General features: G+C 40.3%; 1 protein-coding gene across 1 annotated transcript in view; it reads left to right on the top strand.

The window, feature by feature from the left end:
• gdi1 (GDP dissociation inhibitor 1) overlaps positions 1 to 14,636 on the top strand; it is a 44,981-nt gene that overhangs the window by 2,351 nt on the left and 27,994 nt on the right. Inside the window, exons 3-10 of the mRNA XM_037684651.1 lie at positions 856 to 955; positions 2,133 to 2,267; positions 2,383 to 2,581; positions 2,790 to 2,921; positions 3,021 to 3,120; positions 3,235 to 3,406; positions 13,229 to 13,373; positions 13,532 to 13,586. Coding sequence (XP_037540579.1) covers positions 856 to 955; positions 2,133 to 2,267; positions 2,383 to 2,581; positions 2,790 to 2,921; positions 3,021 to 3,120; positions 3,235 to 3,406; positions 13,229 to 13,373; positions 13,532 to 13,586 — 1,038 coding nt within the window. The remainder of the gene's footprint in view (positions 1 to 855; positions 956 to 2,132; positions 2,268 to 2,382; positions 2,582 to 2,789; positions 2,922 to 3,020; positions 3,121 to 3,234; positions 3,407 to 13,228; positions 13,374 to 13,531; positions 13,587 to 14,636) is intronic.

Here is a 14,636-nt window from a genome sequence, read left to right as displayed (position 1 = left end):
CATCCATCCATCCATCCATCCATCCATCCATCCATCCATCCATCCATCCATCCATCCATCCATCCATCCATCCATCCATCCATCCATCCATTATCTTTACCTGCTTTTTTCTTTTCGGGTGGCGGGGGTCACTGGTGTCCATGTCCAGCAGTCACTGTGCGGGAGACGGGGGACACCCTGGACAGGTCTCTAGTCCCTCACAGAGACGCATAGAGACAAACGAGACAAACAAACATTCACTCTCTTACTCTCACCTAGAGACAATTCAGAGTTACCATTAGTCTAACATGCATGTTTTTGGTCTGTGGGAGGAAACCGGAGTACCCAGAGAAAACCCACGCATGCACGGAGAGAACATGTAAATTCAGAATGGCACCCCCAGCCAGGATTCCATCTGGTGACCTTCTCGCTGAGAGGCAACCGCTCTACTAACTGAGCCACCGTGCCGCCAAAAACAACTCAGTATATCAACAAAGTCCATGCTCAATAATCCAGGTATACAATCCAACATTTTTCAATCGGGTCATCTGGACAGTTTCTTTTTTATTTTCTTTGTGGTGGTTTGTTCCACGTTGGAGTAAGCTGTTGGGGGGGAAAAATCAGTTTTGTGTTGTGTGTTTGACTGATGAAGCCTTCTGGATTGAAGGCGAAACGTTTCAGCACAACAAAAAAGAAACTGTCCATATGACCTGACTGAAAAATGTTGAACTCAGTATATCTTTAATGTCCTTCAGTCAGTCCCGTTGTCCTTCCAGTGCTGCTTTATTGCAGTCGATCACTGACAGCCTTATCCATCTGACTGTGTGAGTCCCGTAGATTTTATTGAAGTTTCTGTTTCCCTGTCGTCTTCTGCAGCTGTACAAGCGTTTCAGTCTCCCTGAGAGTCCACCGGAGAGCATGGGCAGGGGAAGAGACTGGAATGTTGACCTCATCCCCAAGTTTCTCATGGCCAATGGTCAGTATCTGATCACGTGTGCATAAAATAACTTTTATGATTTAAAGGTCTTCACACAATAAGGTAAATGGTCAAAAGTGACCGTCCAGGTGCAGTTGTTCAGGTGTGTTTCTCCCTTAGTCACATATCATGAGGAAAAAGGGTTGATAATGTTTTTTCCAGTATGGGTGTGTGTTTGTTTGAGTGTTGTTTTAGCAAAATATTTGATGAACCTGGATGGATAGGGATGAAACTCTCAGAGAGTAATCAATGAATGTACATCTACAACTGATTACCTTTTTAGAATCAGCCCCATCAAGATGGCCGCCACAGCTAAGCAACCTTAGTAAACACTAAATTGACTATAAACCAGTCAGTTTCACAGATACTGAGAAAGAAAAGGTGTGGTAGTGGCTGAGAGTCATTTACAACATGTACGATATCTGTTTTGATACTTTTGACATTAACTATTAAAGTTGACTCTGACTGTTAGTAAAATATTCCATGAACCACTTGATGAATTTAGATGAACCTTTCAGAAAATAATCACGTGAGTTTGGAGTCAAGCCATTTTAAATTGGCTGCTGCAACCAACTGATTAATGGAAACAACAAAATGGCTATAACTCAGTTAATGATATTGATAATAATAACAGAATAATAAATAATAAATAAAATTAATATTAGAGTTTTTCTTCTCATCCAAGAAGAAAGAGTCTGTTGGGATTTTTTTCACCTCCAGTTCCTACATGTGTCCAGTTTCACTACTTTTTGTCTGTCTGAACAGGTCTCACTTGTAAATGAGTCTTCTAGGCTCAATGTGACTTATCTGTCTAAATAAAGGTTTGAGTTTAATTTTATTGAACGTAGTATAATAAAAGAATAAACAAAGTTACATAAAAAGAAAATAAATTCAAACCAAAATCCAGCAGAGAAAAAACCCACCAGTAGTAAAGTATATTTACACGTTCAAAGGAGTGGGTTGAAGTATAAACTTATTGTTACAATATATTCTTTAAGCACCAACGTAAGTTGTGATGTCAAGCCGGTGATGGCGTTCAACGTTATTTACAGGGTTTGAGCAGCTCAACTAAAACTCTGTCACTTTTTGTAGATCTTAGCTTAAAACATGACAGGCAGCAGACTCAGTGCTTTCTTTTACGGAGCACTTGTCCTTTCTTTAATTTGTGTCATTACAGGCCAGCTTGTGAAGATGCTGCTGTACACTGAGGTGACCCGGTACCTGGACTTTAAAGTGGTGGAGGGAAGCTTCGTTTACAAGGGAGGGAAGATCTACAAGGTGCCGTCCACTGAGACCGAGGCGCTAGCTTCAAGTAAGCCATCCAGATGTAACAAAGCTCATCCAGATGTATCTTATAACAGTGAAAACATCAACTGACTACTTGGCTGAAGCTCGATTTAATTTGGAGCGTGTGTTTAAATGTCCAGATCTGATGGGAATGTTTGAGAAGCGACGGTTTCGGAAATTTTTGGTCTTCGTTGCCAATTTTGATGAGAATGACCCCAAGACCTTTGAAGGTGTGGATCCTAAAACCACAACGATGAGAGATGTTTACAAGAAGTTTGACCTCGGCCAGGACGTTATTGACTTCACCGGCCACGCCCTGGCCCTCTACAGGACAGACGAGTAAGAGCAGCAAGAATACCTCCACAGTCACAGATGAACAAGCGTTTGGTGGTTTTTATCTGTGATTTTACTGCTTTGAGCTCTTTCACAACACAAAGCTACACTCACTCTGTGTTTTTCAGTTATTTTGACATTTCACTTTGTTTTACTTTTATGAACATTTACGTCAAACTAATTGAATCCAGTTTCCTCGTTGTTTTCACTCCAGATATCTTGATGTTGCCTGTTTGGACACGATCAACCGTATCAAACTGTACAGTGAATCACTGGCACGTTACGGGAAGAGCCCCTACCTCTACCCTTTGTATGGTCTGGGAGAACTGCCACAAGGATTTGCCAGGTTTTCTATTATTTCTCATCATTATAATGCAATTAATAGTCTTTGTCAGTAACTAAAAATAATGCTAAGTCCATCTTGATTTGTCATTTATCTTATCAGGTTGAGCGCAATCTATGGTGGAACATACATGCTGAACAAACCAGTGGATGAGATCGTGATGGACGGTGATAAAGTGGTTGGAGTGAAGTCTGAGGGTGAGGTATGGTCACATTGGTCTATAGCCCAAAGGAACTCGAGTTTGACCATGTTGGACCAACTTTGTGCAAACACAATCAGTGAATTTATCTGAAATGAAAACGTCGTCCTTCTACAGGTAGCTCGTTGTAAGCAGCTCATCTGTGACCCCAGTTACATCCCAGACCGTGTCCGTAAGGCGGGTCAGGTGATCCGGGTGATCTGCATCCTCAACCACCCCATCAAGAACACTAATGAGGCTAACTCCTGCCAGATCATCATTCCTCAGAATCAGGTCAATCGTAACTCAGGTGAGCATCATTTGCACCTTTAGCTTTATTGATAATCTCTTGAAAGGAGCAGTCGCTTCACTTTATCTGATAAATAAACAGCAGCTAGAATTCATTTGTTTAGAACTTTTTTCTTCCATTTTGAGTTTATATGAAAGCCTTCTTGAGCTCAGAATTAAAGTATCTGGACAAAGTCTAAAAATGATCTGATCTACTTTTAGATTTTCTCGTTGTTTCAAAATAAATTCACAGATTTTTCACATCCAGAAACATTTTTTCTGCTCTTGATATTTTCAGTAGTTTATCTTTGTTTTACAGATAATTTATAAAGACCAAACTGAAACAGGAAAATTGAAAACATTGTTTGTTTGTTTATTTGAGTGGGAAACATAAACAGCAACAAGTTATTTTAGACAACTACAACCACAATATTCAACCTGTAAACCTGAGAGGTGTAGAGGAAGCAGCTTGGCTCTTCTGCACAGAAATAAGAAACAGGATTAATAAATCAGCTGCGGCTCGCCCTGACCTGCAGCCAGTCACGTGGGTTCAGGTGAGCTTGCAGTAATAACTTTCTGTGAATTCACTCTTGCTGTAACCACTGTAAGAAAACTGTAAACGAGAAAATATTAACAAAACATCTGTTAAATTGTTCTGGAATTGATAGCTCACAAATTATAAAATCCCTTTTCACATTTCTAAAATTTAATGAGACTTTTCAAAGTCAAAAATTTTTTAGTCAACACTTTTTCATACTTTAAAAATACACAATCTACATAAAACATGAAAACAGTAGACCCTCGCTACTTCATGGTTCATTTTTCACGGACTCGCTCTAACGCGTTTTTTCAAAATAAGATTGGACATGACGCACAACTGGCTGATTGATGGATGAGCCGCACGATCGGCATGGGATTTTTATTTAAAATACATTATTTCAAATTATTTATCACCTGCTTTACATTTGTACAGCCCACACTGCAGGAGAAACTTCCTGCTGGAGCTGATCAGCTGTTCACGTGCAGAATAGAGAAGTGGGCGTGGCCAAGAGAGCAGCGGAGGCAGGGAGCTGAAATCATGACATTCTGTCTCTTTTAGAGTGTTTGCAGTTTTGAAACATACACTAAAATAAACTATCACTTACTTCTTGATTTTCACTTATCACGGGTCTTCAGGGTACAGATCCCCCGCTCTAAACGAGGGACTACTGTAATAAACAGCAAATCTTCTAACAGGACACATTAAATCTGTCATGGATGGATTCATTTTAACTTCCACATCAGAACAAAACACAAAACCAGAAGTCAAACAAGTTCATTTATTAAAAAAATCAATCCAATGCAGAATCTCTGTCAGTCTGTCTTTGTCTCAGTCAGACCTGGTGGATCATCAGATCACAGAAATGGAGGTCTGAGCTGCTCTGGACAGGATTAGTTAACCAGTTTTACTTTGAATCTACACCAAACAACACACAGATGTTTGTTTATTGACAAAAAAAAATGATGTGAAGATGTTGGTGAGTGATTTGAAGGTCACTGCTGTAAGCAGAAAGTATTATTCCTCCAACTTACTAACAATTTCCGGTCCTTTTGTGTGCAGTCAATCAATAAAGCCTGAGTCAGGGCCAGCCCAAGCCTCCATGGGGCCCAAGCGAAACTTGGTTTGGGTCCCTCCATTTCTGCTAATAATGTGGATTACTGCAATCAACAGTCAGACGATCAGATCATTCATCACCTAACAAACTCATTGCAACTCTGACATCCCTGTTTACATAATCCTACGTGTATATATCATAAAAGTAACAAAAGAAAAGATAAACACCAGTATGCAGTGTATTTTACAGCAAAAGTGTCATCTTGTTCATTGTCTTTGGTTCCAAAGAACTGCAACAGTAATGTTCAAAATATTTTTGTAGAGCAAGATCAACAAGAAACAGATAAAATAATTTAGATGCATAAAAATACATTAAATTGTGCAAAAACAGACAAAATTGAATAAAATCAAATACCAAGGAAATACTTAAATAATGTGAATGAACAATTTTTCATTCAACCGTTGTTTCGACAGGTTAATCCCTTAATTAATTAACCTTAGGTTAATTACTTGAAACCACGTAAAATGGTAAAAAAAAAAAAATGAAGTTGAATAATTAGTTCTTAAAACTATGTAAATGTATGCAATAATGTGCAAAAGCTGAACTGAAAATATTAAATGGAATTATATAGAAATCATTACTAAAAAAAATAAAAAAATTCAATTCCACATAAGGGGCCCCCTAGTGGCCCCTGGGCCCAAAGCAGCTGCTTAGTTTGTTTATGCCTTGGGCCGGCCCTGGCTTCACTGGGGTCAGGGGGCGGAGCTAAGTTCTATGTTGTGTTTAGGTAATCATGGAGATATAGCAATTACTTATTGGGCAGGAAAAAGGAATACATTAGTAGTTTTAGATTTTTCAATTGAATTCAGTTTATTTATGTAGCACCAAATCACAACAGAGTTGTCTCAGGGCACAGTACAGGAGCATCCACATACATAGAAAAGCCAGTTAGTAAAGTTCTCTATCTAAGGAAGCAGCAGACTCGTTGAATCTTCATTTCATCACAGTCTCCCATCCTGAGCAAGCACAAAGGGGACAGTGGAAAGAAAAACTCCCTTTAACAGGAAGAACCTCCAGCAGAACCAGACTCAGGACAAGGAGCCGTCTGCTTCGACCGGCTGGTTGAGAGGACAGGAAGGAGAGACAGACGTTAACATAAATATAAAACTAAGTAGATGTTCTTTTTTTATAAATGATACAGAATAAACTACAAGTCAACATGTCTTTGGAGGTAATTAAGTACTTTCCAGGGCCCCACACTGGCCTGCGGGCCTAAGCAGGATTCAACTATAGCCGCCACCAGTGGTGCAGTCTACGTGATACTCGGGTATACGGAGTATACCCACTAGAAAAGCTTAAGAATTTCAGTATACCCACTTAAAAGTGCCCAGTGATACATGACATATTATTAGACACGTGTCATTGATACATTAAACGGCAGTGAAACTCCTCCGTAACGATCTATGGGTATGCAGCGCTTTGCTTTGATACTGTTTTATACATTCTGTAACATGTTTTAATACAAAGACAACTGAGTACCAAATTTGTTGTTCATTTATTCAAATATAAGCATCAGAGAAGTTTGGAAATGTTCAATATGCTTAAAAATCAAAATAAATTGATGATTACATTGTAATACTAGTACTAATCAGTGTACTTTGGTTGCTAAGCACAGTATACCCTAAACAAAAATGCAGACGACACCACTTCTGCCCACATAGCAGAACTGAGTAAATTCCAAATTAGCTTATTTTACCAGAACAATAACAGACCAACATTGCACCTCACTACTATAATCAGCTGTTTTTCTGACACGCCCATTGAAAGGCAGACGTGTAAGGACGTCTAGTATCTGTACGTAAGTATAGTTTCTCTAGTACTACCACCCATAAGTTCTGATCTGCTCACGATAATTTAATGAAACTTGGTACACACGTGCATCATCATAGATTGAGTGTAGCTTCCACGTTTCATCACGCCAGATCCAGATGTCAAGGTTATAAATCAAGGTCAAAGGTTATACAAGGTCTTTGCTTGTCCGGACTATAAATCTGTAGCAATGTAGTTTTTTGACGGACATGTAATGTGCAGTATGTTGTACTTTTGTTGTAACAAAAAAATATTTACTCAAGACAACTGTTTCAATTCTAAAGTCAGTTTTGTGATAGTTTTGAATTTATTTTAATAGAAAGATAAGCTCAAATCCGTCATTATGTCATATTTTGGGTATAACACAAAGTACATTTGACATAGCTGCAGAATTTTTGCTGTATTTGGTTTGAAGAAATCTAAAGCTGTGGTGTTGTGTCAAAGCTTTCCCTTTCAACCCTGGCTTTCTTCTGTTTTTGTTTTTTATATAAGCACGGCTTATGTTGCTGTTTTTTGTCGATGAAACGAGCAATAATTGCTCTTTTTGATGCTCTCAGTGCAGCATGACAACTCTTCAACTCTAAACCATCTTTTTAAACGTGGCGTTTCATGAAGGGTGTGTATTCCTGAAGCTCTTCCATAATGAAAGGCACATGGAAATCACTTTGTTATTTTAGTTTGTGTCAATGTAAAACTCATTTGTTTGACTAAAAGACCTAATTATCATTACTAAAAATGATTTTCTAAAGTGTTTTTTATTAGCTGTCTTAGTTTAAGTCATATAAGGCAAATCAAGACTAATTATAACATAATTTTCAGGCTTGCCATCTGAGTATGTACATGTTCCCTTGGCAACCCAACAAATATTTACTCTAAAGTCTGGGAGCTGCCCGGTCTATTTGCATCACAAAGTACAGCTCATGAGTAGGTTGAGACATAGTCAGTGTTTGAAGCTTTTTCACAGTTAGATCAGACACTGAGCAGAACTTTGTCTGGTGCAGGATGGAGATTTGTCAGGGGCTACCAAGGTGACCTAACTAGTTTGAATGACACTGGCCGTGTTCAAAATGTTTACTCACCCTCTACATCATGGTCGTTATACATGTAGTAAACTACAGTAGTCCCTCGTTTATTGTGATCGTACCCTGAAGTCCCGCGATAAGTGAAAAACCACGAAGTAGGAATACTAGTACAAGCAGTACGAAGTAGTTTATTTTGGTATTTATATATCAAAGGAAATTTAAACACTTCCCACACTCTTGTAATATTCCAAACAATGTTTCTAAACTCTAAACTCTCTAAAGGAGCACAGAATGTCATGATTTCAGCTCTCTGCCGCCTCTACTCTTTGACACCAGCGAGCGCACTTGGCCACGCCCACTTCTACGTTCTGCACGGAGAACGGCTGATCAGCTGCAGCAGGAAGTGTCTGCTGCAGATCTGGGCTGCACAAAGGTGCAGCAGGTGCCAAATAATTTTAAATTATTTATTTTAAATAAAAAATCCATGCCGATCGTGCCGCTCATGCATTAATCAGCCAGTTGTGTGTCATGTCCACTTTTATTTTGAAAAACTGCGATAGAGTGAGTCCACGCTAAACGAACCACGAAGTAACGAAGGATTACTGCATATAAAAGATGGTCTGAACTTTTTAAAAAAATACTATTTGAATGCAGTATTTCATAGATGTGTGCTGAATATTCCCAGCAGCTCGATGGATTAGTGGTTAGCACTGTTGCCTCACAGTAAGAAGGTCCTGGTTTCAATCCCTGCTTTGGACCTGGGGTCGTTCTGTGTGGAGTTTGCACATTCTCCACATGTTTGGTTAGGTTTACTCCGGTTGTCCACAAACATGCATGTTAGAAGCCTTCAGTCCCAGGCCTCCCTTACAAAAGAGATCTGTGTTCTCAGTGGGATTAAATAAATAAATAGATAAAACAGTCAGGTGTCACATAAACTGACGTTCAAATACACACTCAAATCTGAGGTGATGAGCAACATAATTTAGCTGGTTTTGGCTGAAAAATAAATTTTGCATAAACTTTTGTCACCGACATCACTGACATAAATTTTATTTACACATATTTGTTACCTGTTTTCGTTCTAATATATCTGTTTACAGAAGCAGCTGTAACTATTGAAGAACAATCACTATACGAGTTATTCTGCATAAAACAACTGATTTAAAGTTGTTGTAGTTGTTGTGTGTGTGCAGATGGTAAAAGAAGCTAAAACGTGCCTTGCTTTTCATATTGTGATGTTCAACTCAATTCAATTCAGTTTATTTGTCCATCCATCCATTATCTTTACTCGCTTCTTCTTTTCTGGGTCATGGGGGTCGCTGGTGCCCATGTCCACCCATCACTGTGTGAAAGGCAGGGGACATCCTGGACAGGTCTCCAGTCCATCACTGGGACACATAGAGACAAACAACCATTCACTCTCTCTCACCTAGGGACAATTTAGAGTTACCAATCAGTCTAACATGCATGTTTTTGGTCTGTGGGAGGAAACTGGAGTACCTGGAGAAAACCCACATGCACAGAGAGAACATGCAAACTCCACCCAGAAAGGCCCCTGGATCGGGATTTGAACCAGGGACCTGCTCACTGAGATGCAGCAGCTCTACCAGCCATCGTGCTGCCCCCAGTTTATTTATTTAGCGCCAAATCACAACAAAGTTGTCTCAGGGACTTTACAGGAACATTCACATAAAAGCCAATTAGTAAAGTTCTCTATCTAAGGAATCCAGCAGACAAGTTGAATCTTGTCTTCGTTGCAGTCTCTCATCCTGAGCAAGCACAGTGGAGACAGTGGGAAGAAAAACTCCTTTTAAAAGGAAGAAACCTCCAGCAGAACCAGGATCAGGACAAGAGACCATCTGCTTTGACCGGCTGGTTGAGAGGACAGGAAGGAGAGACAGACCAACACAGAATGGTAGGTCCAGGTATAGGTCCAGGTCCAGGTATAGGTCCAGGTATAGGTCCAGGTATAGGTCCAGGTATAGGTCCAGGTATAGGTCCAGGTCCAGGTGTATCTGAAAGACAAAAACATGTTAAGGATAGAAAAAATAATTACAAATACAAAACAGGTTGAGTAGAGAAAGTAAAGACAGTAGCAGAGTGAAAAGTGTGGTCAGTTTGTCCTCCAGCAGTCTAAGCCTATAGCAGCAGAACTAAGGGACAGCTCAGGAAACCCAAGCCGACCCTAACTATAGGATTTAGCAAAAAGGAAAGTTTTAAGTCTAGTTTTAAAACTGGATAATGTGTCAGCCTCACGGACAGAGATTGGAAGTTGGTTCCACAAGAGAGGAGCCTGATAACTGAAAGATCTTCCTCCCATTCTGTTTTTGTAAATTCTAGGAACCACAAGTAAACCTGCAGTCTGAGAGCGAAGCGCTCTGTTAGGAAAATATGGAACAATAAGATCTGTAATATAAGATGGAGCTAGGTTGTTGAGAGCTTTGTAGGTTAGAAGTAAGATTTTGAATTCTATTCTGGATTTGACAGGGAGCCAATGGAGAGAAACTAAAACTGGAGAGAGATGATCTCTCATGATCATGATCTTTATTGTGTTTCATCGTTACATTCACCAGACATTTTAAATGTAGGATCATTTTTCTAATAATTTCTCAAGTCTCATAACTCAGTCAATAGAGAAGATTAGCCACGCTTTCCTCGGGGTCTCCTCTAAGTTGGACAGACCCTTAACACCTCCCTAGGGAGGCATCCAGGGCCCATCCTTACTAGATGCCTGATCCACCTCAACTGGCTCCTGTGGATGTGGAGGAGCAGCAGCTCTACTCTGAGCCTCTTCTGGAGAACTGATCTTCTCACTCTATGTCTAAGGATGAGTCCACCTACCCTGCAGAGAAATCTCATTTTGACCGCCTGTGTGTGAGATTTTGTTCTTTTGGTCACTACCCAGAGCTTTGAACAATGGTGGGGGGAGGAATGTAGACTTTTGCAGGTCAGCTCCCTCTTCACCACAACAAACCGGCTCACAGTCCACAAGTGGATGCAGCAATTTGTCTGATGATGTCACGCTCCAAACTTCCCTCACTTGTAATAATAAATAAAAATAAAATGTTGCGTTGTCATTGTACGTTTCTATACAATGACAAAATTAGTTCTCTGCATTTAACCCATCACACCTGAGATACACCCAGGTGGAGCAGCTATGTAAGCACCCGGTGAGCAGTTAGGGATTAGGTGTCTTGCTCAAGGACATCATGGCAGGTCGGGGAGATGAACTATGACTTTCTGGTCCCAAGTGGGCTGCCCTACCTCTCCACCATCTTGGCCCCGATATATGTTCCACGTCTATGGTCATCAGGTGTGGGCAGTCCGTCCTTTTCCAACCGAGGACCATGGTCTCAGATTTAGAGCTGCAGATCTTCATTCCAGCCACTTCATACTCTGCTGCAAATTGCTCTAGTGAAGAGCTGGAGATCCTGGCACGATGATGCCAACATGACCACATCAGCCACTACCAGAGACTGAATCCTGAGGCCATACACATGTCTAGATAATCTGGGGCATGTTTTAACAAGTCTGAAGCTTTTTTATAAAACAGTGCCGCGTAATGGCCGCACAGTCCATGCTGTCTTTATGCTTCTTCTGCCCATTCCTAAATCACAGATGTAGCAGGGTACTTGAGATATGAAAAAATAAAAATGAATGAAGCAAGCATCACTGAATCAAAAGAGCCATGGAGCAGAACCCAGCTGGGTTGACTTGCTACACTACATATTAAACGTGTGAGGGACGTCTTCCTCATATTGTTTATAAATAAACTCACTTAATGGTTAAATACTTTTAAAACTGCTGTGTGTCATCATCAGTATTCACTTGGTAATAAATCTGCTTGTTGTTGTTTAATTGTTGCGACCGGGTGGTTGCACAACCCGTGTCATCACTTCATGACATTACTGAGCAGAGGCACCGGTTTACTTTTCCTTGTCTTGGCCACTTTGCTGCCTTGCTCCACGGCACAAAGGCATACCAGGGATGGGGTGGCTTTGACCCCATCCCACCCCATCACCTTGGTCCCTTCAGAAGTCACACTGAAGCAGCCAGAAAGTGTTTATATCCTGGACGGAGTTGTTTTGTGAAAGAGTCTTGACAATCACAATATTGAGCTGCATTAGCATTAGCCTTGATTAGCATGCTGTATCGGCTCAGGCTGCATCATAGTGTTATTTTCTGTACACTACTTTTACTGCATCACATTATGAGTTTCAAGGGCACCGCAATGTGGGGGGGACACGATGTGTGTAGGTGTGTGTGTGCGCGCGTGCACGTGTGTGCGCACGTAAATAAAGGTGTTCACTAGTGAACAAAAAAGCAGCATTTCACCTTGATTTCCTTTAATTCCACACATTTCATTCATGTTTCTCACCAAGTTTGTGTTAATTCAGCTGTGGATTTTAAAGACATTTTAACTTTACTTGTGTTCAACACTCTTCATCTAAATGATGTTTCTCGTGAAGCTTGAGGACAATAAGGTGTGGGGGTTTAAAGACATTTCAGCTTTAATGCACCTGAACACACAGAGTCTCTTACACCTGCAGCGTCTCACAGCGTCACAGTTACTGCTAAGTTAACATGCTACAGGCGTAGTGCTCCTCTCAAGCATCCTCCTAACATGAATATATGTTTATGATCAACCCCCTGGTCAACCACTGCCCACACTAAGCTGCTAAACTGGTGAGCAAGGAACACAGGTACCTCCACCTCCTCCACCTGTACGTTTTCTGCCGAGGCAAGAGGCAGGAAGGGACGGTGGAGAGTTGGAGGTAACCAGGAAAACCTGGAGTGGAGTTTTAGTGGCTTGAGTATTCTCCTATTAATCAAGTGGAATGGATTTGTTCATGAAGAAAGAGAAACTGCGCTGCCTGAACTAATGTTGTATAGTAAAAGTGGGGGGGTCCAAATGAACGTTTTTTTTAATGTGGGGGGGACTTGTCCCCTTCACATATAATGGTTGCGACGCCTATGCTAACAGCACTACAAAACGGTTAACATACGGCAGTGAAAGTGCACGAGTGGACAATTCAAACACAGCAATTGGTTTAGATTAAACAAACCTAATACACTGATCTCTCATCTCATATTACAACACCCCCACTCTACCCTAGCAACTTAATTAACTGAAAAATATGGCACAATATTTAGCCAAAAGACTCAACAACAGATAAAAACAGGGATAAAAGCTTGACAAAAGCAGCCAAGCAGCTGGTTAGCCAAACACGACTTAATATAAATACAGAGGATTAAAGTGTCATGTCATTTTTGTTTTCTGTCATAAATGATCATGGATTGGTTTATTCTGGAATTTGTGCTCCTCTGATCTGTTTTTTTTTTTTTTCACTACTGCAGACATCTATGTGTGCATGATCTCTTATGCTCACAATGTGGCAGCCCAGGGGAAGTACATCGCTATCGCCAGCACCACAGTGGAGACCAGTGACCCGGAGGCTGAGATTGAGCCGGCCCTGGAGCTGCTGGAGCCCATTGACCAAAAGTCAGTGCCAGACTTACCTCAACATTTTTATGAGATGCCTTTTAGCATTTAAAAAATATTATTTTTTGCATTTATAGTTTACCAAACAAGCAGGCCATTTAACGTTATTTACAACCAACAATATATAAAAACATGTCAATGTATTTTTATCTCGGCAGGTTTGTGGCAATTAGTGACCTTTATGAGCCCATAGATGACGGTACTGAGAGCCAGGTAAGACTTTTTTGAAGAATTCGTTTTGAATTGCATTTTAAAGTTAAAACAAGCAGAACACTAACTAAAATGTAAAATTAGCAAAGCTGTAGCTATAGGCTAAAATTAGCAAGACAGCAGCATAGTAGCTACAAGCGTAAAAAAAAATTAAGCTGACAAAAATAGAGTAACTGTGCTAAAGTAGCTTTCAGACCATGTTTTAGAAAAAAATTGAAGACCTTAAAACATTTCTATAGGAACATTTTATAAACAAAAATAAATAATTTGAAAAATATTAAAGTTACTAATATTAAAGATCATAGCTCGTTTTTATTGATTGAGCCGAACGTGTTGTTAAAAGAACAGTTAAAAAAGCAAAAAGTTTGCAGAGGTAGAATGACTGCAAAACATGTAGGATAATTTAAGGTTGGCTTCACACCAGTTCCATCATTATATGTCTTTTAAAGTTATAATGTTAATTAGTGAATAGCTGGTGTAGCAGTTTAGTTAGAGAGCTTTGAGTATCTTGAAATAAGATAGAAAGGCGCTATATAAGTACAGTCCATTTACCATTTAATACCTCGCTACTTTACGGTTCATTTTTCACGGACTTGCTCTATCGCGATTTTTCAAAATAAGATTGGACATGACACACAATTGGCAGACTGATGATGGATGAGTCGCACAATCGGCATGGAATCCATCCATCCATTATCTTTTACCCGCTTCTTCCATTTTGGGTCACGGGGGTCGCCGGTGCCCATGACCAGCAATCACTGAGCGAGGGACGGGGGACAACCTGGACGGGTCGCAAGTCCATCACAGGGCAATTGGCATGGAATTTTTATTTAAAATAATTTATTTTAAATTATTTAGCACCAGTTTGGTTTGCAGCCTAAGATACAGGAGAAGCTTCAGCTGATCAGCTGATCTCCACTCTGCAGCGGAGAAGTGGGCGTGGCCAAGAGCGGCAGGTGGCAGAGTGCAGAGGAGGCAGAGATCAGAAATCAAGTCATTCTGTGCTCTTTTAGAGCGTTTAGAGTTTAGAAGCATTGTTTAGAATATTGCAAG

Source organism: Nematolebias whitei, chromosome 11 (assembly GCF_014905685.2).
Source record: "Nematolebias whitei isolate Nwh7 chromosome 11, NemWhi1, whole genome shotgun sequence".
NCBI lineage: Eukaryota > Metazoa > Chordata > Actinopteri > Cyprinodontiformes > Rivulidae > Nematolebias > Nematolebias whitei.
The sequence above is the reverse complement of the archived record's forward strand: the minus strand, read 5'-3'. Positions and strand labels throughout refer to the sequence as shown.